The 26,501-nt window shown below is 34.2% G+C and overlaps 1 protein-coding gene across 3 annotated transcripts in view; it reads right to left on the bottom strand.

The window, feature by feature from the left end:
- The window catches only part of LOC134529555 (copper-transporting ATPase 1), a 127,903-nt gene that overhangs the window by 35,139 nt on the left and 66,263 nt on the right, over window positions 1-26,501 (bottom strand). For all 3 annotated transcript variants that reach the window (XM_063363773.1, XM_063363775.1, XM_063363774.1), the window contains 7 exons: window positions 22,026-22,187; window positions 14,432-14,595; window positions 11,166-11,395; window positions 6,632-6,821; window positions 2,711-2,944; window positions 1,381-1,521; window positions 109-217 (listed from right to left, as the gene is read on the bottom strand). In XM_063363773.1, the coding sequence (XP_063219843.1) occupies window positions 109-217; window positions 1,381-1,521; window positions 2,711-2,944; window positions 6,632-6,821; window positions 11,166-11,395; window positions 14,432-14,595; window positions 22,026-22,187 (1,230 nt within the window). The remainder of the gene's footprint in view (window positions 1-108; window positions 218-1,380; window positions 1,522-2,710; window positions 2,945-6,631; window positions 6,822-11,165; window positions 11,396-14,431; window positions 14,596-22,025; window positions 22,188-26,501) is intronic.

The following is a 26,501-nucleotide window of genomic DNA, read 5'->3' as shown; positions in this document are numbered from 1 at the left end:
TTAGTAAATGCTGTTAAGCCACAAAGTGATAAGCTGACTATGGCTGATCAAGCATTGACTGCATTTAGGTACTCGTAAATCTTAACTAAGATAAAATTGTATTCTCACCTATTTTTTTGGGAACAGGCATCGACTCGCCTGTAATTAGCGACTCATCACAAGTGGAATGGCCGTAGACCACTTTGCCATCAACTGGAATCTTTGCCCCTGGAACAACCTGCCAAACCACAGTAATATTTCAATTAGCTAAAGGAACAAAGGAAACTGCATGCTATTGTTAGGTATTTTCTAAATACGATGTTTGGTTAAAACCTTTCATGCTATATTCCAAATAGTTTTGCCAACCCCTCTTTGTAAAAAATATTATGTTTTCCTTTCAGTGAATATTTATTTATTCTTTTCCATTATTGCACTTCTTGTACATCTAGTTTTAACATTATCGGTTAGAAAGTTACAAGAACATAGCAAAAAGGTTTTTAATTTTCTATAGATACTATCCACCAAAATTATGCATAACAGCTTTGTGAATTGAAAAAATTTAAATGAATGTATGAAATATCAGTACAGAGTGTTAAGAATAGAATAGGCTAAAATAAATTACAATTAAAATTGTTATAGTGGCTGCCTAATCAAAACTAGTGTACCTAATATTTAAAAACTACAAAAAAGATACAAAGACATTTACATAATAGCAAATTTTATAAAAATCTAGTCTGAGAATAATGTAATACAATGTATTGTTTAAAGCCAATTTAGCAACATGAAAACATAAAAAGTTTTGCCAAATAAGTTTTCACTAACAAAAAAACAACATAAAATTGGATGCTAAGTACTTAGAAGACACTTGTTCACTTGCAACAGATTCAATAGCTAAAATTTCCTTACGATGTGCAGTTTAAGAAGTGTTAACCAATATGTTAATAATGTGGAGAGCACAATTATTATGTGATCAGCCTGCAGACTTGTAAGAGCTGCCAGCACTGCCATTGGCCGATGATCTCAGGAGAACTTGTTGGGTAAGACTTAGCAGGATGATTCCTCAGTGGTCTAAGAGGACAACACAACTGCCCAATCTGAGCCTTGGAAAAGGTGGCTGGGAATTAACCACAGACCTATTGTGACCAGTCAAATATGGATGAAGCAGCTTGGAAACTGTAAGGCCTAGAAACATTGTTGTTTTATAATAACCCTGCCTGTTCAAAAAGACTACCATAATACTATCTAAGGATATAAGAATATATTGCAAAGTCAAACTAAATGTCACACTAAATGTATTAATTACAAACAAATATTTTCAGAAGAAAATTAAAATGAAAAACAAACAGGTTTCTACAAACAGCTTTTCAGAAACAAACAAAATAATTAATAGACTATAATTACCTTCAACAAGTCTCCTCGTTGCACCAAATCAACACCAATGATTTTTTCCGTTAAAATTTCAAATTGTGGTCCAACAGTAATCAACACTGCCTCAGTTGCTTTTAAAGACAGAAGTTTGGACAATGCTTCTGAAGTTTTACCCTGGAAACAGAATATTTATAGTTAAAGACTGAAAACGTAGATGTTATTTTCCTCACAACTAGGTGTTATTTTCCTCAGAAAAAGGTTTTATTTTCAGACTTCACATGGCAACAATGGTTTTAAATGATAATCAAAAAATATATTTTTTTTGTGAGATGGATATGACAAATTGCTACCAGTACTCAGTTTTCATCACTACTAATGAGTATGGAAGCAATTCATAAAGCACTTATTTATTGCTTCGTATGGATTTCATATTTTTAGGTTATGATTTTAAATTCATAATTCTTGTTATCAAAACAATAACTATAAAACTATGCATGTAGAAAGGTTTAAAAACTAATTCCAATATTTTTTTGTGCAAAGATTTTGTTATTGGTATTAGAGTCGGTGTATTTTATACTGACGTTTTCATTAGAAAATAGTTTTTGCTTATTTGAGTGTGACCAAGAAAGGTTGGTTACCAAGCTGATTTATTCAAACTAAATGTGAAGGCTCAGTTAAATACATAAGTACAAAATTAATCACTGTTCCATAAACATTACAAAACCATTTAGTAAAAAAAAAAAGAAAAGAAAAATGTATTACCATAATAACAAATTTTTTTTCAAGCACAAGACAATTGTACTTTCTTTGTTGGCTTTAAAAAAAAATATTGTAATTTAAATGATTACAATACATTTTTAACATTTATGCATTAATATAAAGGAGTTTAACAAAATTCCTTGAAAATGTGTCAAAAGCATGGTAAATAACTGTTTTCAACCTAAAATGCTAGATTAAAAATTTTACATTTGAAAATGCCGAAATTAGCATTATTATTAGCATTATTGCAATTGATATTTTTTTTCAGGTCTCTATTTATAGTGCATGTATGATTATAACATCTAAACCACTGGACATCCTAAATCAACACTGTGTTTAAGTCCTGTTAGGCATCTATTATCTCCATAAACTTTATAGCTACATACTAAACAAATTTACCATCCCACAATTACAATAAGCACCAGTCAATAATTTTGTACCCCACAGCCATAAGCAAGCTAGTTAAAGCTGAAAGGCGGATTGAAGTTCTAATTTTTTGTCAGTAATAGAACAGTGTTCCAAATTTAAAAAAAAATAATTATAAAACAATTCATAGAAAAAAGTTTTAAATTATGCATTATTATTTTTTACACTAAGGACTCACCTTGGCAACATGTTCCAACCACCGTCCCATAGAAATGAACACAAGTAACATTGGTGGTGTGTCGAAAAATGTTTGTGGACTTTCTTTTTGCTGCAAAATCATAGCTGCTATGAGCACAGCCACAGAGTAAAAGTATGAAATCATAGTCGCCATAGTAATCAGAACGTCCATATTCGTTGTGTGGTGTCGAACAGCTCGCCACGCTTGCACATAAAAGTGCCAGCCTCCAAAAAACTGTAAAAAAACGGAATCTTCACGATTACCTACAGCCATATATGAACTCAATAAACAATGACCCAAATACTGAAATATTAGTATTCATACATTTTATTTTATTTGGGATTAACATCTTGTCCAGAGTGACGTCATTATAGATGATGACTCACGACAAAGATAAAGAAAATTGGAGATGGAATCTCCATGGAATATTTGTCAGGAGTGATTACCAGAAACCATGGAAAACCAAAATCAGGGTGGAAGGACCAGGATTTGAGTCCAGTGTCTTACTCTGCACCACCTTGCTATAAGCTAAGCAAGAGTCCCAGAAAAATTAAAATAGTACTATCAAGCACCTAAGTAAATGAGGAACATATTAAGTTTAAGTAAGCACTTTAGAAAACGAACAAATTATGAATGCCTGATAATGTTTTGACACACAGTAGAGTTATAAATGTTAAAACTACTAAAATAATGTAAAATGTGTTACGTAACTGAAGGTTGAATTTGAAACTTAAAAAAAATTAAACTGAAAAAAAAAAGAGCTACATAATTTTATATGAAAAAAGCACTTAAACAATTAGTAGTAAGTTAATGAATTTAACACAGTAAATATGCAAAAAATAAAACTCAAAAAGCTCCATGTTACAAAAAATAGCTGGTAGTTTTCTTAAAATTTGTACATCATTAATGAATCCTTCACCCTTTAAAGCCAGAAAAGAATCATTAATGCTTAATAGAAAATTGTTTATATTTAAGCTCTCATGCAGTTCCAAGATGTAATGATTTGTATTTTAAGAAAAAAAGTATTTTGTAGGGGTACTACTGTGTCACATGTCACAAAAAATATTTTGTATTTTTAAAGTGTTTTATATAGAAATTAAAAAAATAACTTGAATTTAACTGCCAGACAGAAAACCTGTAACTCTGATATATAATAAGCATATGGCCTTAATATTAAAAGAGACAAACAGCATAAGTAATTTCTTCTGATAATTAGTAGGAGCATGATGGATTATTTTTACCTCAAGGAGCCAACCTAGCGATGGATGTGTTTGTGTTAGTAAAGCGGGATGATAAGTACGACACTAGCTGGTACAGATTCTCGAAAGCACTCACGATATTTGAGCAGTAACCATATAATTATTTGGCGGAGAAACGATGCTGAAGGTGTAATGCAAGAGTTTTGTATGCTTTCAAGAATCTGTATCATGCCTAAAAATCATTCTGAAAACATGTGTTTTAGCCATTTTTACTCTTCTAAAAAATCAGTTTACAAACAAAATATGGAAACAGGCAACACATTCGCCCTCAGCCTATTCTTAAAATATTTTCGTAAACAAACACCACTCGGATATCTTGAGCAGTTTTTAATTTTTTTTTCCTTCAGAAGCTCTGTACACTGTATGTGTGCCAAGGTAGGCGAGGACCTTAAGTATCGAAAGCTTACTTTGTCATTTTGTGTGTCAATTACTTTGATTCATTAGTATTTTTGAAGTACTTTTGTTATTTAAGGCTTTATGTAACTGCATTTCCAAAAACCATTTTAAATTAATAAATGTTTACATTTGGTTTATAAGCTTAGTATGTGAGAATATATAATTTTCATCATTTTATTTAATGTACATTTTACTTCATTCTGGATCACTGTTGAGGTTGTGGCATTTTTAGTACTATATCAGTTTGGGGAAATTAATTAGCAGGTGTTAGCATTAATTGCACATTTACTTGATTATATGTAGTGTGTTCGACTGGGTTGATAATTATCCCCCAATCAGAATAAATTTTTAAGTTGTTTATGGTTGACAGTAAAAAATTACTGATATTTCTACGTATTAAATGAACTCTGTGATTGGCAGACAAAGACACATGTTTAAAGAACGATTCTCTCATTGGTTCATTGGGACACCTGGTAGTATTCTTCCCATTGTGAATGAAGTGAGCCATATTGCATTTTAACTCTGGTCTCAGCAGACAGTCAGCATGCACATTGGCATAATCATGTTCGGCTAATGACAGACCATTTTTGAAAATATATATAATGAGGTATAATGGGTACCTGCTCAGTAATGGAAATTGAGTTACACAGTAGACTCCTGATTATACAGGGTAATCAGTGGCAAGGGGTACAATGATAACCGAAAAACACGGTTAAAGCAATGTCAAAAAAATAAACTATAGAAATTTTTTATCCTGACGATCTAGACAAAACACAGTAACACCCATCCCCCAAAGTAACGCCCTTATTCGTTCCAGTAAAACCGATCACTCATCACAACTCTGCTAGCCAAATGCATTTTTTCAGTAAGAGAGTATTTTAATCAAAATAATTTGTATTCCAATCAGGTAGGTGTGCTTGCCGACTACCATTTCAATCATAACACTACTCCTGTAAAATTATTATACAGTACTAATATACGTATGTCTAAATACATTAGATGTATATTTAAATAAATATTAAAACACAATTTGAAATTAAACCACCTAAAATTAAATTTAATAATTCATGTACTGCATTGTTTACATAATAAGGCTTGGGCATAACATCCCTATGTAGGCACTACCAACATTTCTAAGTTACAAAATAATAATGTTATTGATATAGGAAATATATTTCAGTTCTAATAAGAATTTCAAAATCATAAACTTAACATTTTCTACTATTAGAAAGATTATTTAACCTGTTCACGTAATTCCCGACTCGGTTGTTTACTAAATGCGTATCTGCCATGATTTTCCACTAGAGCATCCTAGTGGCGCAAGGTAAACAAACCCTGAGGGTTCTCTCTTAGAGATGCTGTTGACATGCAGGATGGCAGACTATAAACGTTTGCTGAACACTTGGGCGTATTCAGAAATAATTATGGAATGAAGGGAGCGAATAGCTATTGAGGAAAAGAAAAATGTTGTTTGTTGATTCGTCACGTTATTAATTTGTTGCATTACTAATTCATTGCATTGTTTAGCCTTGGAATATTTACAAGTTTATGGACTCAAATACTGAACCTTAATAGTTTCATAGAACTTAAAATAAAATAAAAGTTTATTACATGGATCTACATATTTAAGTACACATAAATATACCCTCAAAAATAAATAAAGATAGGAAATTCTTTGAACACAATAAACCAAAATTTACACAAGTGTTTTTCCTTCAGCACTACCAATCACCATCAAAAATATGATATTTTGACATAAATTCCACAACCCCAATCTAATTTTTAGGTAATTGACACCCAATGTCATCATAGATACGTTCAATGCATTTCTTAAATCACTGAATAATGATTCACTTTCATTTTTGTAGCAGTGACTCTGTAACCAAACTTTTGGCCTACAAACACAGACTGCTAGAAAATTAATACTATATACAAATTTGTATATAGTTAAATATATATTTATTATATCTTTGATATTATTATTTTACAATGAAATCCAGACACTAATTAAAAATTTTAGTAGGTTCCATTATGAAAATCTTCTATAGCCACTAAGCAAGGTCTATCTAGACCAACCATATGGCTTTGACAAATACAAGCTTCAAGAACCAAATTAAAAATTATTGAATGTTTTTTTTTTTTCCTAGTGATAGAATCATTTTTATATATATATATATATATATATATATATATATATATATATATATATATATATATATATATATATATATATATATATGCACATGCTTATATAATCCATACTCACTTGTACTGGTGTAGCAAATAAAAAAAGCAGCAGGTTTTCTAAAGACAATCCTGGAATTATGCAGCACATTTCTTCATGAGACATGGCTCCCAATGACATGGCAGTCATAAAATATGCCATTAAGACCATACATGGTACTCCAAATATCAGCGACACCATGAATGCATTGCGCCATTTACGAATGTCTTCCCTGTTACAAATAAATCAGTCAATGTAAAGCTCTGACTGATGTAGATAAAAGCCATTATTAAAAAAAAAGTACAAACATTTAGTATTTTTAATGTACATAACATATTTGTTCTATAATATAACATCTATAGGCAACATTATTTCATACAAAATTCACATTTCTAATCAATTTCTCATTTGAAAAACAATATAAATTAACAGCATGAGTAACACGTATTATTCTAGAAAAATTAATAAAGAGAAACCTATTTAAATAATATATAGAAAAGAAAATGTGTGGAGTCCACACGTGACAGAAGTGAAACTTCTTGGTTATTAGGTATAGATAGAGATAAATTATAAATATATTTTTACTAAACAAAAGATAATAATTGAGAATAGTAAGGATGTGGGTATGATCTCAAATAAGAAAATACTCACATAACACTGTTAAATAATACTGATTTACACAAATAATTAAATTAATAATGCATACATGAAAGAACAATATTTTTTGCCAACATTGCCTGTGGCACAGTGCACACTAATAAGCTCAAACCCCGCTGTGTTGCCATCTGCCCAAATACTCCTAAAGTCGGGGTGGCGTCAGGCGTAGGCGGGTCGCTACCACTGTGACCCGCCTATCCCTGCAGCATGGCTGAGTTCAACCTGAGACGCATGCCGCCACATGGAGCCCGCTCAAGGCTGCTCTGCTGTTCACCGACCAGGCCAATGGCCCCGGAGTGGGGATAGCTCAATGAGCCTCCCCAGAGAAACAACCGTGCATATGCAAGTGTGCAAGAGCGTGAATGCTCTAATGTGAAAGGGTGCAAATGCTCTAATGTGCAAGGGTGCAAATGCTCTAATGTGCAAGGGTGCATATGCTCTAATGTGCAAGGGTGCATATGCTCTAATGTGCAAGGGTGCAAATTCTCTAATGTGAAAGGGTGCAAATGCTCTAATGTGAAAGGGTGCAAATGCTCTAATGTGCAAGGGTACAAATGCTCTAATGCACAAGTGTGCAAGTGTTTGCAAGTGCAAGTGTGCAAGTATGCAAATGTACAAGTGTGTGTGCAAGTATGCAAATGTACAAGTGTGTGTAAAAGTATGCCTATATATGCAAAAGTATAAAAAAATGTGCAAAAGGTGCAGGTGTGCAACAGTTAACAGGTGTGCAAAAGTGTGCAGGTGTGCAAAGTGTGCAGGTGTGCAAGGTGTGCAAAGTGTGCAGGTGTGCAACATGTGCAAAAATATGCTAAAAAGTGTTAAAGTGTACAAAAGTGTGTTAAAGTATACAAAAGTATGTTAAAAAGTGTTAAAGTGTACAAAAGAATGTTAAAGTGTAAAAAAGTATATGCAAGTATAAAAAAGTGTGTGCAAGTGTAATAAAGTGTGAGCAAGTGTAATAAAGTGTGAGCAAGTGTACGATAATATGTGCAAGTATACAAAAGTCTGCAAGTATACGAAAGTCTGCAAGCATACAAAAGCGTGCAAGTGTACAAAAGTGTGCAAGTGTACAAAAGTGTGCAAGTGTACAAAAGTGTGCAAGTGTACAAAAGTGTGCAAGTGTACAAAAGTGTGCAAGTGTACAAAAGTGTGCAAGTGTACAAAAGTGTGCAAGAGTACAAAAGTGTGCAAGAGTACAAAAGTGTGTAAGAGCGTGAAAGTGTGGAAATGTGCAAAAGTGTGGAAATGTGTGGAAATGAGCAAAAGTGTGAAAGAGTGTGCAAAAGTATGTACAAGTGTATGCAAAAGTGTGTACAAGTGTATGAAAAAGTGTGTACAAGTGTATGCAAAAGTGTGTACAAGTGTATGCAAAAGTGTGTACAAGTGTATGCAAAAGTGTGTACAAGTGTATGCAAAAGTGTGTACAAGTGTATGCAAAAGTGTGTACAAGTGTATGCAAAAGTGTGTACAAGTGTATGCAAAAGTGTGTACAAGTGTATGCAAAAGTGTGTACAAGTGTATGCAAAAGTGTGTACAAGTTTATGCGTGTACGAGTTTACACATTTCAAAAGCCAGCTATTTTTTAAAAAGAATACTTAATAAGATATTAAATTGTAATAAGTCTGAATGGGTTGTAGCTAGGTATTAAATAGGTCTATACTAATGCAATAAATACTTTCCTTTTTTGGTCAGTGCATTTAAATTTTATAAGCAAGATATATTCCTCAGAATAAAATTTTGTGGAAAAACTGCTATGCAGTTTGATGGTGTAGACACATTAAGTCATTATGGGTTTTCAAAAAACTTGCATCGAGTCTTAAGAACAACATCGGGAGTGTATGTCAACATTTGAAGTGAATAGAAAAGTTTAAAGATGTTGATTTTCCAGTAAGTACCGTCAGTTGGGGTAACATTTGCCCTAACATATGTATCATCACATATAATAAATATTTGGAAGAGTTGTAACATGGTTTAACATTTTTTTTGTCTTGGGCCAAAGTTACCCTCAAAGGGCCAATGTTACCCCAACTGAAGGTAGTTAAAAATAACCAAATTTATGTAACTTGTTTGCAATGAATTATAATATAGCTTTAAAGAAACGGGGACCGGGCAAAGTTACCCCACCCTTCCCCGGATCAGTAACTGTCACCTACAAATCACCTTACACTTAATACTAACTTGCAAAGTATGAATTTTATAAAAAAAAAAGCTTTAATCTGCCCCCTGACAATGGTAACATTGTTATCAGCTGTATGATGGGCTAAATGCAGTATTATGGAAAATTGTAGTCATAATTGCTTTTAATGGGCCCGTCTAGTCTAGGTGTATTTGTGTTAGTGAGGAGGGATGATAAGTGCGAAGCTTGCTGGTGCTTCTAGCACAGTATCACCTCTAAGTGCAAGGCTGTAAAATGGCACAGTCTTTTTGTCATTCATAGGACAAATGTGAAATTTGAGTGGTGATTGTAACATTATATGGCATAGAATGAAGGTAAGTGCTTTCAAGACTCTGTACCAATTGTTTTACGCCTAAACAGTATTCTGAAAACATGCATTTCAGTCATTTTAACTTCTAAAAATACAGTTTAAAAACCCAATCTGAAATAAAAAGTACTTTTCGGACTTCAGCGAATTCTTAAATGCTTTTCGTAAACAGACCCCACTTGGATATCTTGAGTAGTTTTGAAATCACGTTGTTTTTCCTGAAACTCTGTGCACCGTATGTGTGCCTGGGCAGACGGAGGCCTTAAAGGCAAAGCAAATCCTCATTCTGTCAACATTATCATTATCTCTAAAGGATACAAGAAATATGATTGCATTTCATTCTGTAATAATTTCCAATTTTTTTTCTTGAGCCACAAGTGTTATGACAGAGTAAAACAACTTGTTTGTTTATTTATTTATTTATTTATTTATTGTCTTATTTTAAGTGGCGAAGTTAAGACGTACTGCCTTGTCTTACACTTAACCACATACATCTTTACTAACTAGGTACATGCAAAATAAACCTAATAAATATTATAGCCTAGTATTAGTATTATTATATACAATTAAATAAGTTTATAGCAAAATTCAAGTGTACGGGTCAATTTTGACCACAATAATATAAGATATTGCTTCTTTACTGAGTCGTATATCATAGTTATCATAGTTTACTTCAACAACACAACACAACACAATATAGTACTGGAGACTCCAACTTAGTGAGCTTTATGACAATTTTCAAGGAAATTCAGGGGTTACGGTGGTTATTGGTCAGAGAACTTGCCTCCCACCAGACGATCCAGGATCCATCTCCGGCGAGGTCAAACCTGTATTTCTCGCAAACGGGAAATGTGGTGATGTTGCAGTGACCCATGGGTTTTCCCTAGCTAATACAATCCATCACAGCTTCATCTGATCACTTCACCCCTCATCATCTCTAGTGACTTCCATGCCGACCAGACATTAAGCCCGAGTTAATTAATTAATTAATTCATTCATTATTCATTCAAGGTAAGTCAACTCCTATCAATTTGACATAGCTTGGCTCAACTGATCAAGACTTTGTCCATTCTTTCTATTTACTCAAAATATCTTCCTCTTAGATAAAGGAGTGACAAATTTGTAATGAATATACTTCTTTAGCATAAGCTTGCTAGCTCCGTGTTTAATTAATTGTTTATGAATTAACAAACAACATTAACAATAATGTGAACAAGCCTAATCATGAAAATGTTCAAGTAAAATATGCTATACCAAAATCAAAGTTGTGGCTTGCTAGAGAGATGAAAGAAAACTGCTGCCATTACACCACTCAATGATTGGTATATGAGCTACTGACTAAAGGATGTTCTTAAACATGCAGAATTATGTTATTTGGTCAAATAAACAATAAGGTTAACTAAATAAAAGCTAGTAGTGGGAGAAAAATGGTGCACCTGTGATCGAGATAGCTACGCGAATCTTTATCTTTGCCTGTTAAAAGAGACGTGGTGAAGCCCATCTTCTCAATCGCTTCCATTATATCTCTTGGTCCGGTGAGTTCTATGTCGAACTGAAACTTTCCCCGCTGAGTTGTCAGGGCTACAGATGCACTGGAAACTCCTTTCAGTTTCTTAACATTTGTTTCAATCTTGTTCACACACGATGAACAAGTCATGCCTTCTATCTGTAAAGATAGAAAATTAAAAAATAAATAAATAAAGATTATAAATTTTTAACCAAATACCTTATTACAGTGCTTGTTCATTCCAAAAGCAGAATGTTAAAAATTATCACCATATTTAGCAGACAAGATATACACAACATTAAAAAATAATTAAAAAGATTACTTAAGATAAATTAACTTAATAAAATACATATATTATTTATATTTTATCATGATAGGGTTAAACTACTGTTTCGGGTGTAATGACGGTTGAGGTCATTTCAAAACAAAAAATTTTTTTTTACATAATCTGAGTAAATTCAATTATGAGCACAATCTTTGTAAAATATGTACTAAATTATTGAAAAGAGAATTGTGATTCACTTGCTCATAACTTTGCTATAATCAGCAATTCTTCGAACTTTGATTTTCAGTAGAGTATATTTTATCTGCACACCAAAACACCAGACTATTCTAAATAACGGACATATTTTAGTAAAAACTTGAACTATAAATGTACTTGCACTTGTTGTGACGTAATGTGTCGAAGGCTGCAAACATATTAGTTCTTAATACTGACAATATGAACCTGCAGCGCTATTATAACATTACAGGCGCCAATATTCACGTGAGCATTCTAATACTGCAGCTTATGTACATTTTCTCAAACTTTTCTAGTGTGTGTGTGTATGAAGTTTAATAGAGTAGTAAATTGAGAAATTTAAAAGAAGAAGGATTCACAAGCTGAAGAAAGTGACAGCACGATATTGAAAGCAATGACAATCGTGACGATCTGTACCAGATGGGGAAAAAGCTAAGTGTTATTTATTGCAGAAGCAGCTTCTTCCTATGAAAAACTCATTGATTTTCTGAAACAAAAATTTTTCGTTAAAGAAGAGGAAGTGATGCAAAAGTACCAACATAAAGAAACATTTGTGTTTGAACAACGAAAACTTACCAAGCAAACAAAACTGATGGATTATTTACAACAGCAGCTTCATCTAGTCGTTACCTGCTGCAAGTGTAGTAAAAACCATCAATGAAAGGTAATTAATAACTTTTAAGTGCTGTAATACATTCTGTTTTAGATTTTTTTTGTTACTGTTGTCAATGCCTTTTTTTTTTACCATTGTTTCTTTGTATGCCTGAGCCAAGTGTTATGTTCTCGATTCAAAAATTTTTTTTGTCACACACGTGATTTTGAATCAGTATTTCTGTATAGAGATGCTATTTTTTCCAAGCAGTTTCTTTTGCACCTAGTGATTATTACCAAGTTGGAAACATGTTTTGTAGAGGTTATGTTCACATATTCTATAATCCAGAACTTCAAAATGTTTTTTTCCGCAAAATATCTTTGTCAAGAGAAACTAAGGTTTGGAGGCAAATAATTTTTCAGTCCCTCTCCCAATGACTCAAGTGTACAGCTGGTGTCCAGCCCTTGAGGATTCCCCCCTTCCCCCTCCCCATTCCACAACCGTACCCAGGCCACTCTACGGCCCTTTTCTCTCTTCTACCCTTTGTGTCAACATACCCTGTGGCTGAGCAAAGGCGGAAAGAGAACAAGCATTCAAAAAGTTCAGAAAACTGTCGAAAGGTGTTGCTACTGTCCAGCACATTTGGCAATTCTTTGTATCCAAGATTACACGCTGTTAAAACATCAGTAACTACTTTTGTACCTTAGGTCCGATTGTAATAAACTAAAGACTAAAATAAAGTCAATCCTTCAGATGACAGATTGTAACATGTTTGAATTATAAATGAAACCCGAATGCAATTAAACTCGCAAATAAATATCACGTTATTTCATTACAGCTAATCTATTAAAATTAAAATTGTAAATACATTAAATTAATAATGAATACAGATAAAATTTCAAAAGTCATAATGGCATTGATTATGAAAATAACTTCATGACTTAGTCAACAGAATTATCATGAATAAGTAGACAAGTAGACTTTAATATTTAACAAATTTATAAATATAAATGAATGTAAGCAAATTAGCAGATTTACTATGTTTTTTGCTTAAGAAAAACAGTGGAGTTACAGGGTTTACTGTTTGTTCCCTGGCCCACGTTATGGATGGTAAACATTCTATAATGGAGTGAACCTATCGGAACACAACAAATATTATGTAAGCTTTAACGGATGTGACACCTGCACACATCTTTCTAACGTCCCTTCAAGCCACCAACAAACAGATACAGTATGCACCCCGTGTGACACTAGTGACACTCCCCTCTCTCTCTTGTGCCTTGTCCTTCACCCCTTGTGCTAGCCGCCCTGATGGAGAGATAACACAGGCAGGAAGTACCCACCTCAAACAGAAAGATTTTTGTGCCACAGGCACAATCATTTGTTTTTGTGCATTTTTCCACCCGAAGATATGATGATAGTTTCATCAAAAAGTACATGTACATGTACATATATATATATATAAAAAAAACCTAATCAATTAGTACTTTAATTCGTAATAGTCTAGTTCTCGTGAATTGTAAGTATTTGCCACCACTTTTGTAACCCTTGATCACTAAACCTTAAACTCGATCAACAAATCTATTGTATATATTCCTCTTTTATGACTTCTGACTGTTAACTTCAGGAGTATAAATAAGGCACTCACTGGTGACATAAGACTTGCACTTGCTTTAGTGTGTTCTTTCTTTGCAGAGTGATTTTTAGTTAATACCAATTAAGTAGGTTTTTTGTTTTTTATGACACTGCTTAACTCTAACAAACTAACTACAAAAGGAACAGACTGGAACATATATTATGGTCAACAAGTGCTATTCCCAGCACCAGTGAACACAGACTATCCCTCCTTCTCTCTCTCCCATCCAATGACATTTACAGAGGGATACACATTTAATGACATGCATCTACAACAGTTTGTATGACCTGGGGGTGTAACATCAAGGCGCTAAAAACATTAGGAAGTTAAGAGTATTCAAACTGTGATAAGTTTACCTTAATTTCAGATTTCAATGCAAAAATACAAAATTAACTTGGCTCGTAAACATCAACAGATTGTAAACAGTAAAAATAATAGTTGTCTTACTTTCAGCTCTACTTCTCCCTCCCCCGACTCAGGTTCTTGAATAAGTGACGTTGGGAAGCCAAGATCTGTTATGGAAACCGCTATGTCCCAAGGTTGGATCAAGGAAGCATCATACTTCACTTCAGCTTTGGCAGCCAGCAGAGCAACAAGAATGCTGTGAACACCTAAAAAAAGGATCATTAATAATCATCAATTTTATTTCCCACTGTACCTTAAAATACACACATGGAACTTACTTAGGTACTCGCAAAAAAAATAATTACATACATCACTATGAAAGCACAAAATTAATTATTCCTTGTTTAGCAAAAACAAAGTTATGATATAATGAATTTTCAATACAGATTAACAATACTTGCAAGTCATAAATTAATTTTAATTCACACTGAGTTTTTAATGTGATTTAACACAATAATGTTTTTTAAAGCATTCAATCAGAAGTAAACTAATAAACCCAAAAATCTTAACATTCAAAAAAAATTTTTATTTTAAAGCCGAGATGTTAACTTGTACATTTTTTATCCCAGCAACCACCCAGAATGCAACTGGAATTAAGTGATCTACATTATTTGAGACATGTGCGCTGTTTCACAGCAGTTTGTGCTCTGTTTCCCTTTTCCTTGCTTGCGGTTGTCTCAGGTGTACAAGATAGTGGCCGAGTCATACAATAGCATACTGGACAGAAAACAAATAAATAATTGTCGGAATTGTGCAAATGTTATACTTTGTGAAGCATAGGAGTCACACATAAAAGTTATGTGGTGCATACTGTGCCGCCAAATAGTATTTTTGGCACAATTTTAAAAAAAAATAATGTCACCAGTCATTCTTTTGCTGCAAGAACTTAAACTTGTTCCTCCTCCTGTACACTCCCATTCAATCTTTGCCAGGCCTGCCTCCCAAATTTTTCCCAGCCCTAGATCCGATTTTTGCTGAGTCTTTTGCCAGTCAGTCTGGGTATCCTTTTATTCCTGCCTTGGCGCACGAACGTCGCCTGTAATTCGCCTCCGATCCGTGACGAGAACTGCTATGTCCTGCAAGCTCTCAGGGCAGGCTGCTTCTAAGACCTCGCCTAACATTAGCCATTTTCACCAACGTACAGTCACGCCTCCGGGCTCAGTAGAGCCCCTTTCCCACTGTCATCAGCAGTCTCCACACACCCCACCTCTCCAAGTTTTCCTGGGAACATTGCCCAGAGCGTTGACCGGCCAATAACCCCGGCCAGGGTTGGCCTGTCCCAAGGCCACGACACTAGTCCCAAAAGTACATGCTTATGCAACCTGGCGGTAGTTCAGCGAATAACTTCCCCTGGGTGTTTGAATGCCCGCTAAACGCCTGCCCTCTGGCATCTCCCACAGTAACCAGTACCCCGTAGTTCCTTCCCAGGACTTCCTAATCCACTTCATAAGCCCCATGCTGCTAGCAGTCGCCTCGTGTGAGTTGACCTCTACTTGGTTCAGACACACCTCAGTAGGTCGCGCTGACATCGGCCGGTACCACCAACTTCGAGATATCAAAGTCAGTATTTCTCCACAAGCCCCTCTGTAATCTTCAGAACCTTTCGGTCCGAAAGCCCAAGCCCCCCCCCCCCCCCCCCCCATTTTCTTTCTTTAACCTCACCTTTTAATTACGAGGGCGCTGCCACCACAAACTTACTGCGCGTCACAATTCTAGACTGACCACTTCGTATCTTCGTCATCAGAACGCCTCTCCGTTTTTCTTTTAAGGTGTAATCAGCTAGACAAGGGATATGATTCCCACAACTGTGGTGATTAGCCTTTAGTCAGTCCATGTAGCTCTACCTCATAGGAGTAATCATGTTTTATTCTGCATAATTTATTAATTTTTTAATCATGTAAATGTCCGCGACAACCGTGAGTCCGCGAGCGCCGCGACTCCGAGCTGATCCTGGAAGCCATCTCCCTGTTTGGTGAGTTTTGACAACTTTTACTCCCAGACCATCATCATGATTAGAAGGCATTTTCTGCCGATTTCGCCAACTGTCTGTGAATCAGTCCTGAACATATGTGTTTCAGATCTGTTCACAGACAGGGTACAAGAACCGGACACATTCCAAGGACCAGATCAGTTTCCAAGGGCCGGATGACTTCGTCCAGCAATCGTCAAACCGCCAGCCCTTCAGTTTTTTTTTAACCTTTTGGAACTAGTATTCAACCACGACGTTTCTGAGATTAGACAGCCAGAAGTTACCTTTAGAACTTAAAAGATTCACTATAATCTGGGACTATGACTCCTTAACATGTTTATTGTTACGAATTGTATTTAAATTGTGTTAATGAACCATATGATTGTCTAATAAGGGCCGGCCCATTCTTTGGATAATGTGATTATAAATCCATGTTATATATATTTGTTTATCAACTTATAAAATGTAATGTGAAAATAATCAAAAGTAAAATAAAAACAGAGGTACTAATATCTAGACAAAATCATTATTTTGCCTTCTGAAACCAAAAGATCCACTAGTTACCCCCATGCATCAGGACAGTGAATTGTAACAAAGTTGCAACATAACTTGCGTTTACTCTGTTATGACTGAGGAGTGTAACAATACCCAACTATATTTTTGGAGGAAGACATTACAAATGGTACCTAAATAATAATAAAATAAATACATGACCAAACAGGGATGCTGAAAAGTGATAATTATAATAGCAATCAATAAACTTCATAGCTATGATAGGTCACCAAATCACATAAAAACTACAAATACAAAACTCCTAGGCACAAATAAAGTACCTGATAGAAATATTTTGGAAGACTATATTAAACTGGTAAATAACTATAATAATTAACAAAACAACAATTCCTGCAGCTGGATTCCAAAAATCAATTTTGTAAAAAGGAAGAAGGGAAAGTGTGGAGTCACTTCCCAATGCCCTTCCAACGTAACATGCGACACTCCCCAACCGAACTACAACAAGGTTCAAAAGAGCAGAGAACCAAATGAAGACTCTCAAAATGTTCATCACACAGACACATGAGTGCAGACACAAGTTGGAGGCAATAAAGAAGAGAAAAGAGGTAAGGAAAATGGTCACAACGTAGATGGCCATTCTGTCAACACCCAGTGAACAACCATTTTAATGCAAGCTTTAAACATCACTCACAATACAGTTGTTCTAAATAAAATTATTAAGCAAACACACACACTACCATACCTCTTCGCTTCACTAGATTTTTTTTTACCCACATAGGCCCAAAACACTTATATGTTAAAGTAATTTGCTTTGCTTTTTTTAAAAAAATTAATTAATTAAATGAAAATAAGACACAATAAATAATGCAATGCTTTCTCAGACACAAAAAAAAAGAATCATTACATTTGACATTGTTTCTTTTTAAAGTGATGCTCTTGAAGGTTTGGAGTTAAGGTGAAAGGCAAAGCACAGTGTCAGGATACAAACAGTTTCTTGCTAAGTCTTGATTACTACAAACACAAAAAGGTCCTGTGTACTGGGAACAAGATGACACTTTTCTACCTACTGAGCTATAATAGCTTTATTATTAAGCTGGACTCAATGGATTCTAAACTTTTGCCTCTGTACTTGACTTCCTTAGAGCTCTCACAGCAATACTTCAAATCAGTGTATCATCTTCTATGACCTCTCTCACTTAAACTTGTAATAAATACTTTTCAAACCAACTATTCTTCTGTGGAAAAAACATTCTGGTAAACACCTATTTTTTTAATCTTTGAGCTTACACAGAAAACCATCTAAAACTACTACTACATCTTATGATATTTCTAACCAATTCTCCAGCACAGTAATAAAATATTCCAATGGTAAATCTCTACTTTCAAAAGTTCTATTTTTTTATTTATATTTACCATGGTTTTAAAGTATTTTGTACCTAAATTCATTTATGTGCATGAAGATAACAGATAAATATGCCTACATTGCCATCTAAGCAATAATGTCAAGGGGTCAGCTATAGTATGCTTCTTCTAATAAAGAAAACTTTCTATCATTGTTTTCTATTCAACACCTAATCAAAAAAACTCTCCTTCCTTATAATATATAACACACGTCAAGGTATAACACCATATCCTTGCGCTTTGATACAATCTCAAAACAGGTTGTAAAAAAATTACAAGAGATTTAAGGTCTTAATTGAATAAAAATTAAAATATTTATTGCCTCATGAAATTCTGGTTGCAAATTTTGAGGCAAAATTCTTCCTACTTAAGAGAGAGTGAGTTATACAAATCGGTAGTTTTCTGTCTAAACCTGAGTGACAAATCTCACAAAACCTACCATTACAGATGGAGCTCCATCGGTACTCACTGAAAATAGTTTAGGTAGTAAAGTCCATGTTTACTGACAATCATTAAAAATATATCTTCTCCAGTAGCAATGGTTTTCAGGACATTGCAGAAGAGAAATCCCTCCAAAATGCCATTTTAGCCTGGGCACCTCACAAAAAAATTAGTTAAGGTTCATCTGAAAGACCAACCGATATGTCCATCTGTAACAAAAAGTTTCTTTATTGTCGCTCCACTAGAATTTAAGTCAACATTTGTGGTGGTATGAAGTTAATTCTATAGACATGTGCAGAGGTATGACCCAATGTGACCAAGAACCTACAGTAAACTACATGAACTGGTTTGTAATATAATTATAGTTGGGTTTATTGAGCACTATGTCCAGCGAAGTGAGCTCTTTTAATACTTGAGGTAAAGCTAAGCTTAGTCTGCTCTATACTGCCAACAGCTATATTAAATACCACCTCTAATATCACAGGTGAAAAGTTGTACCGGTTCTACATTTTTATCACCTTTTGCCACATAAACATCTCTAACACTGCCAGTAATGCATTATGATGCTTTTACACTTTGCAATTCTCTATGCTACTTCTTATTATTCAGAGAAAATATATAACTCAAAGAAGCATCACTTTGGTTTAACATCACATTGTTTTAACTTGCTATAATTTTCTTTCCAACAACTCAGTGGCTTGTTGACCAAATTAGAATGAACTAAACTCAAACAATGCTTCAATTCATTCTCCATCATAGATTCTGGGCAAGGACACACAAACACTAGTGACACACAGTTAATGTATACTACATGCTGAAAGGTTAAACACAAATCAAATCAATTTTCATATTTTCTGCAAGCTCTATTATGATGACTACGATAAATGAATTATACGCACACTATCAGTGTGTTCTGATGTTTCACCAGATGGCCTTTGCGGCGACCTATAACTATGGCTGAAAAGAGACAGCAGAGTACCAGGAGAGATAACTGGATGAGAGAGACCAAGAGACAGTGTCCTGTGGCTGGCGAGCTTGGATTGTAGCTCAGCTCATGGGACAATGGTGGGGAAAGGGGTACGGCACATGTGCATACACAATCCAAGTAGGGAAAGGAAAGGCTAGAAGCTTATCAAAGTGCCTGACTTTGTTTACCCATAATGTTCTGCAAGTGACCAGCTAGCCTTCCAAAATTAAATTTGTGTGCCATTCAACCTTGGATAGAGAGGGAGACATTTACTTGCATCCTCGACCTAGTTCAGGCAATGGTTAGTGCTCTTCTGCACATTTATTTCATTTGCGCATATTTTGTGAGTTAATTTAACTTATATTATTAAAGTTTAATTTTGAAGAAAATTTATAAGAAAATTTATGACATTTCAGTATTATTAGAAAATCATTTTATAGTTTCACTTGAAGATAAATTGGAAACAGAAAATGTATGTTTATAGCATTATAATTTCTGTCTGAATATAAGAGCAAAGAAAGAGCAATAAACAGTACACTAAATATTTTGCTGTTTCATAGTACATATAAAAACTGCACTGCATGGCAAGATATGGTTTTATGACTCTCTACAATCTTTTGCAGCCAAAATGTTTTAGAAATAATGAAATTAATTATCACATATATTATGCCTGAATGATGAGACCAACTATTATTCATAAATAAGCTGATTTTTCGGGAAATACAAAAATAGAATAAAACTATAAGTTACAATTGAAAACATTTAAACTGTCCTTATGACAAATTACATATCTCTGTAGCATTTCTTGTTTCATAATTTCACTCTTTGTAAGGTGCATATGATAATGTATCTCATTTCGTGTAATGTCCTGATACTACCATCAATTTTGTATTATCGTTTGGTAAAATAAAATATTCACAGTATCTGAAAACTTTTTCAGCACAGAATTCAAGACTGGGTGATTTTATCAGTTTTAGTTTAATGATTTTATGACTTTGGCACATAAGTACTGATAACTTGGCAGCACCTGTATCAATTTTGGGTCTGCCAATGTTACATTATTACTTTTTTGCTGTAGTTATTAAGTTTAAGTTTACAAACATATAAAATGCAACCATAACTTTGTTTAAATTATCTCCACTGTGAAAATATAGCCAGCCCTAGAAAGTGTTTCAAGTAACGCTTCTAGTAAACACTGAAGATGTAAGATCAGACATTTGAAGATTGTTCTCTCAGCTCAGGTAAACAACATTTAACAACTTAGGAGTTTCTTGTAACAAGAATTAGTCATTTTTTTAATTCAAATGAAAGATGAAACAAGATATTTCAAACAAAAATGGCACAAATAGTATGTGTTACACCAAATAAAAAGTACTTCTAATTGATGATTGTGTGGTGTCACGTTCAACTCTTTGACACGTAATACATCCTGTGTTAACTTTTACAGAGTAAATAAGTCCTAATATGTATTTAATTCATGGTAACCTACTAACATGTGGACATCATCGCTTAATTATACTCCAGAAATGCATTTACTCACAAATAATATTAAAAAAATTCATAAATTAAATTTTTTTGCAATTGGACTTAAGCTTAGTTGCAAAGAGGTTTCATATCAATTAAAGACCCTTTAATGTCCTCTTCAACTACCATAAACCCTCTGCCTCTAACGCATTCCCATCAAGCTCATTCCATGGCCTCGTCTGGCCTGCATGCCCCCTCCCCTCTGCGGAATGTTATTCCCTCTCCCTGACCACACTGAATAGCTTCAACAGCAATTCTATCTGCCGCCTACCTCAGCATTGTATCACTGCAATTGTGGTGCACAATCCATACTTGGCCTTAATGCTAACTTTTTTTCGTTCTCTGATATTCTTCTGGGATATAAGAGTACACAATAGAATGTCAGTATATTAGCAATTAGTGTGAAGTAATATTACAAGCTGACAGATGTGTGCAGCTCCAGAAGTACCCTGTACACACAGGTATCCATACTTTCTAACACACTCCAGCAGTAATTTACATAACTTTTTGCTATAAGTTGGGTGTTAAAAAAACTTATAAATCTTGAAACTTTTACTTATAGAAAGTAATTTCTCTGTAGTTGGTATAAGTTATTTCTGTAAACTCAGGCTCTTTTCACAAGCTTTTGTGAAATGTTTCATGTATATTAAGTTTTCTGTGTGACTTTTTGAACATGATGCTAGGTATAGTTATTTATAATTAATGCAAAGAGTACATGCTGAAAATATATAACAAACATGATAATAAATTAATAAATAAACATAAGTACAAAGTTATAAATATTTAAGTACCTTAGTATTTTATGACCATTCTTTGCTTACCATATAACTTTTTACAATGCTTTTCTATCGCCGCCACACATGATGCACACGTCATGCCATTTATATGCAGATAACATTTTGAGAATCCATCATTATCAAAACTGCTTTTCACTGGATCTTCGAGTGATGAAGCCTGAACTTTAACCGAGTTAGACGTGTTCTCTGAAAATAGAAAGTAATATTAATGCCACATAAAGTTCAAATTAAAACACTTTTTTTATTAAAGTTTTTTAATACAACAATCATTGATAATTTTTATTTGAATACAAAATTGAAGGTTCATGGCCCCAGTCTGGACTTAAGACAAAAGAAAATATTACTTTATTTGATTAACATGTAAAGTTTTTCCTTAGATATTCACACATGACTGCAGGCTAGTCTAAATCCTCTTGGCTTCTGGATCAAGGCCATTCCTATGAGGTTATTGATGAGCCCTGGATTTTAACTGCCCTTGTAACCTCCCTTGAGGTCAAACCACAAGAATAATGACCTAAACAGCAACTGTGTTTCCAAACATGCAAATTATCAAATACCTCTGGTTCAATTACAATTACAGGTCGCAGAGAGCATTGTATAGGACAATTAGGGGAAATAGATAAGACTGGTTTCTGCCTTGCATCCTTTATGAAGAAAGGACATTCAATGATTACCTTTAAGCACACAAAATATACAAAGAAATTCCAATATTGTATAATCAAGTAGGCAAACATTAAATACTAACACTAAATGCCTTAGTGTCTATACATGTATACTGTCCAACAGCTGTCACTATCGCCGCAAGGTGTACCATGCCATTATTTGGTTGAACTTCACTCAAAATCTTAAACACATTTCCAAATATTTAAACTGTCAAAATGAACTATGCTGGAAGTGCACCGTGCAAAGCAGAGGGCCTGTGGTGTGACGTCTTCATACGTCATGCAACTTGTAGCGACGTAATTACCAAAAGTGTAAAAAATGTTCCTTTAAAAGCACAGTTTGGGTTGGAATGCCTCAGTAAGGATAAGTTCATAAATTGCATTCGTTGGCCAAGTCAAAGTCCACATGCATTATATTAAATTAGTTTTTCAATACTTTCGCCACAAGTTATTTGGCTCGCAACACAAGGTATAGCTGTTGGGCCAGTGTAATAAGCCTGCTTCCCAATTGAGGCAGGTGTTCATGCAGTGTGCAGGTGATTGCCACTACCGACACAGTGACACTGCGCAAAATCACAGCTCAGTCAACTGTGCACACTAGTGCTCTGCAGTAGAGGGATGGCTTACGCTGGCCAGTCTGAGCCGGCCAAAACAGTAACAAATACAGATCACATGAGTCCAAAACGATGTATTTATAAACACGCCTCAATAAAATAAGTAAACTGAAAGCGCAGGCTTTAATGCAGGCATATGACTAGCTATAATTGAAGTCTGCTCAATAATCAAAGTTCGTACAAGTTATCTTGCTTACAGTTCAATTCGCTCTGAATTATAAAATAGTGACGTAAAAATTTGCAAGACTTTGAAGCCTTTGAAAATATTGTCACAACTAAATTTCTGACGAAATTTTATTGCAAAGTAAACTGGCCCGGTGTTACTTGGATTTCAAAGGCTCTCGCAGGTGGCAGGGCAATGTAGTTCCTTCGTAGCCAGCTGGAGTCACTACGAGCAGGTTCGCAGCAGGAACTTAGGCCTGGGATCATGGAACCTCAAGCACCCACTCGATACTTGTTGCCCGCACTGAGTCCACATTCGTTCTCCTCTTGAGTCAAGGTCGCTGGCTCGCTCGCAGTTCGCAGACCCGCACAAGCGCGCGCACCTCCGCGACAATGTTGCAAAACACAATACTAATAGCATTAACTTTCTTCCAGTTTTGTGGTACACCGGAGTATACCTAAACTATTGTACCACAACGTTATAGTCAATGTTAGTCAAGCAAAATTTATATGACATCATAGTTATTATAGTACAATATAAGTATGTCTATTAACAGAATAATTAATTATATAAATCAAAGTGTAATAAACTAAAATACTTAAGAAAAATTTTGAACAATTAAACTACAAGTGAACTAAATAATAAACATAACTGAAAAGGATTTAGACAGCTAGACAAATTGTAACAAGAATTAAATACATATTGTTTTAAGTCATAAAATCACCAAAAAAATAGAGGCGGGACCACATGCCTCAACCTCGATAACTGCTGCAACAAGGCATATCAAAACATTTGGAATGACAATAATTTCAAAAACATAGCCTCAACTCAGAAGCCATGATGAACTAATTTATATCAATGATATATAGCATAAGGTTTAGTTAACAAACACATTAAAATATTTTCATAGATAAAAATGTCTTAGTTAGCAACAAATATCAGTGCAAAATAACGCACACACATTATACATAGTGCTGTAACAATTGATAATAGAAATATTATTCAGTTAAAGCTTTTACAAAGTAACAGATAGGTTATTATTTTAAAAATATATTATTTAACTAACAATGTTGTCAAAACTAAAAGCTAGTTATTGGAAAAATAAATTTGAAATGGTTAATTGACCAAGTTATAAACCTATTCAAATTAAAATTCAGTATGTAATATTTCCTTCTGTAAGATTGTACGATATTGAAATTACTTTAAAAAGCTACAGCAGTTTCCGTGGAACTTGGATATTCTATTTTTATCAATTTGAATATTAAGTCTATGGCTTAAAGAAGCTATGATTTTAAATACAAGTTCTGGAAACCTGTCATAAAAAAATTAAAAATAATTGTGTGCACAAAAATGATTTTGGTAACAAATCCTTGTACCAGACTAGACTAGACTATCAAGCAATGAGTCAAATTCCCATCATTAAAATATTTAAATCAAATCCATGGACACAGAGTCTAACATTTCAACATTTCAACATTTCACATTTTCATTGAGTAACAAGGCTGGCATTTCAGAGGTACATCTATTTCACATGCTCTGTTGTATCTTTTCTCATTCCAACATATCTTTTAAACCCTGAACCAAAAGTAAAATATTTAGCACTAGGTTGATTTGATTTTGTGATACTAAATCAAATACAAGCTTGAGTTTCATTATATCCAGTGAATACGTAAAGGAGTGTGAAGTTTTATGCTCTATTGTGCTATGAATTAGGGACAAGAAAGTTTTGTGAGTTTATTTTGTTACAGGCTAGACTTTTAATGCTTATTGATCTGGGCTTATATAACAGAATCTTTTGAAAATTAACCATCTACAAGGCAATTCGTCACAGTTTATAAAATATAATGAATTTTACTCAACAGTATTATTTTTATTTGGGATTAACGTCTCATTGACAGCATCTTAATACCATATCTTACAACTGTGTATTACCTATCCACAGTCAGAAAGCTTAATGAGCACAATAAAATGAAAATTAAATCTTTAGTTGATAATCAAGTTTCATTTACATTAAACAAACATTTTCAGCCGGCAAAAAAGTACATCCACAGTGTGTGTTCAGCTTCAAATGTGTTGGCTTCTGCTCAGTTAACCTCTATTGTATGTACATTATTTTAAAAACTTAACTACCTAAAAAACCAAGGGCAGATCCAGAATAATGGTCAGGGAATGCCAAATTAAATTTTCTAATACAATTTTAGTACATTTAGATTTTTAAATTTAGTACATTTTATTTGTGGTTCAAAAACATCCAGTTACCTATAGCACTGCAGTAAAATAATATTTAAGTAAAGTTTGGTAAACTATGATAAGGAATTAAGAGAAATTTTAAAAATTATTCAGGGTTCGGGGGGGGAAGAGGCATGCCAATATGCCGCCCTCTCCCCCTGGATCAACCGGTGGTATAAACATACATAGAAGTACAGCATGGTGGATCATAATAGCCATGCACACAAGCTTTTCAATAATTCAAAGAATTTAAAAACGTACAGTCAAGATAGGTACTTAAAATTGTTTCAGATTTTAAGAGTATTTATGGTTGTTTAATGATACAAAAAAAAAAATTGACAAATTTAGTTCAGATTACATGGGATGAAAACTGTTATGAAAAATATATATGTTACACTATACTTTCACTTCCTTAACCTAAACCTCTCAACAAAAGTTTGTAATACCAAAGTTTGACATCATCAACATTGTATAGCCATCCAGTGATGTATTCACAGGAAGAGTGGACAAGGTATGAATCATTCATCATAACCACTGAAACAGGTGAACCCATGGCAAAATACAAACAACAAAGACAACTGTCACTACACCAAGTTTTCAATTGGCAAGTCCTTCAAGTATACTAATCAGTTTTTCCAACCTGTTAGGGCATCAAGGTTGGCTTGGGGTAAAAGGTCCCACTGCTCGGCGCCATCTGCACCCAGTTCCCGAAGTGTCGGTGGGTTGGGACGCTGTCAAAATGGCCATTTTCAGCATGTCCCGAGCATTCTCAGAGTACTGAGCAGGTTAGTCCACTGTGTCCATGTAGTTTAGTTCAAGATACTGGCATGCT

This window comes from Bacillus rossius, chromosome 2, assembly GCF_032445375.1.
Source record: "Bacillus rossius redtenbacheri isolate Brsri chromosome 2, Brsri_v3, whole genome shotgun sequence".
NCBI lineage: Eukaryota > Metazoa > Arthropoda > Insecta > Phasmatodea > Bacillidae > Bacillus > Bacillus rossius.
This window is presented reverse-complemented; position numbering and strand designations above follow the sequence as displayed.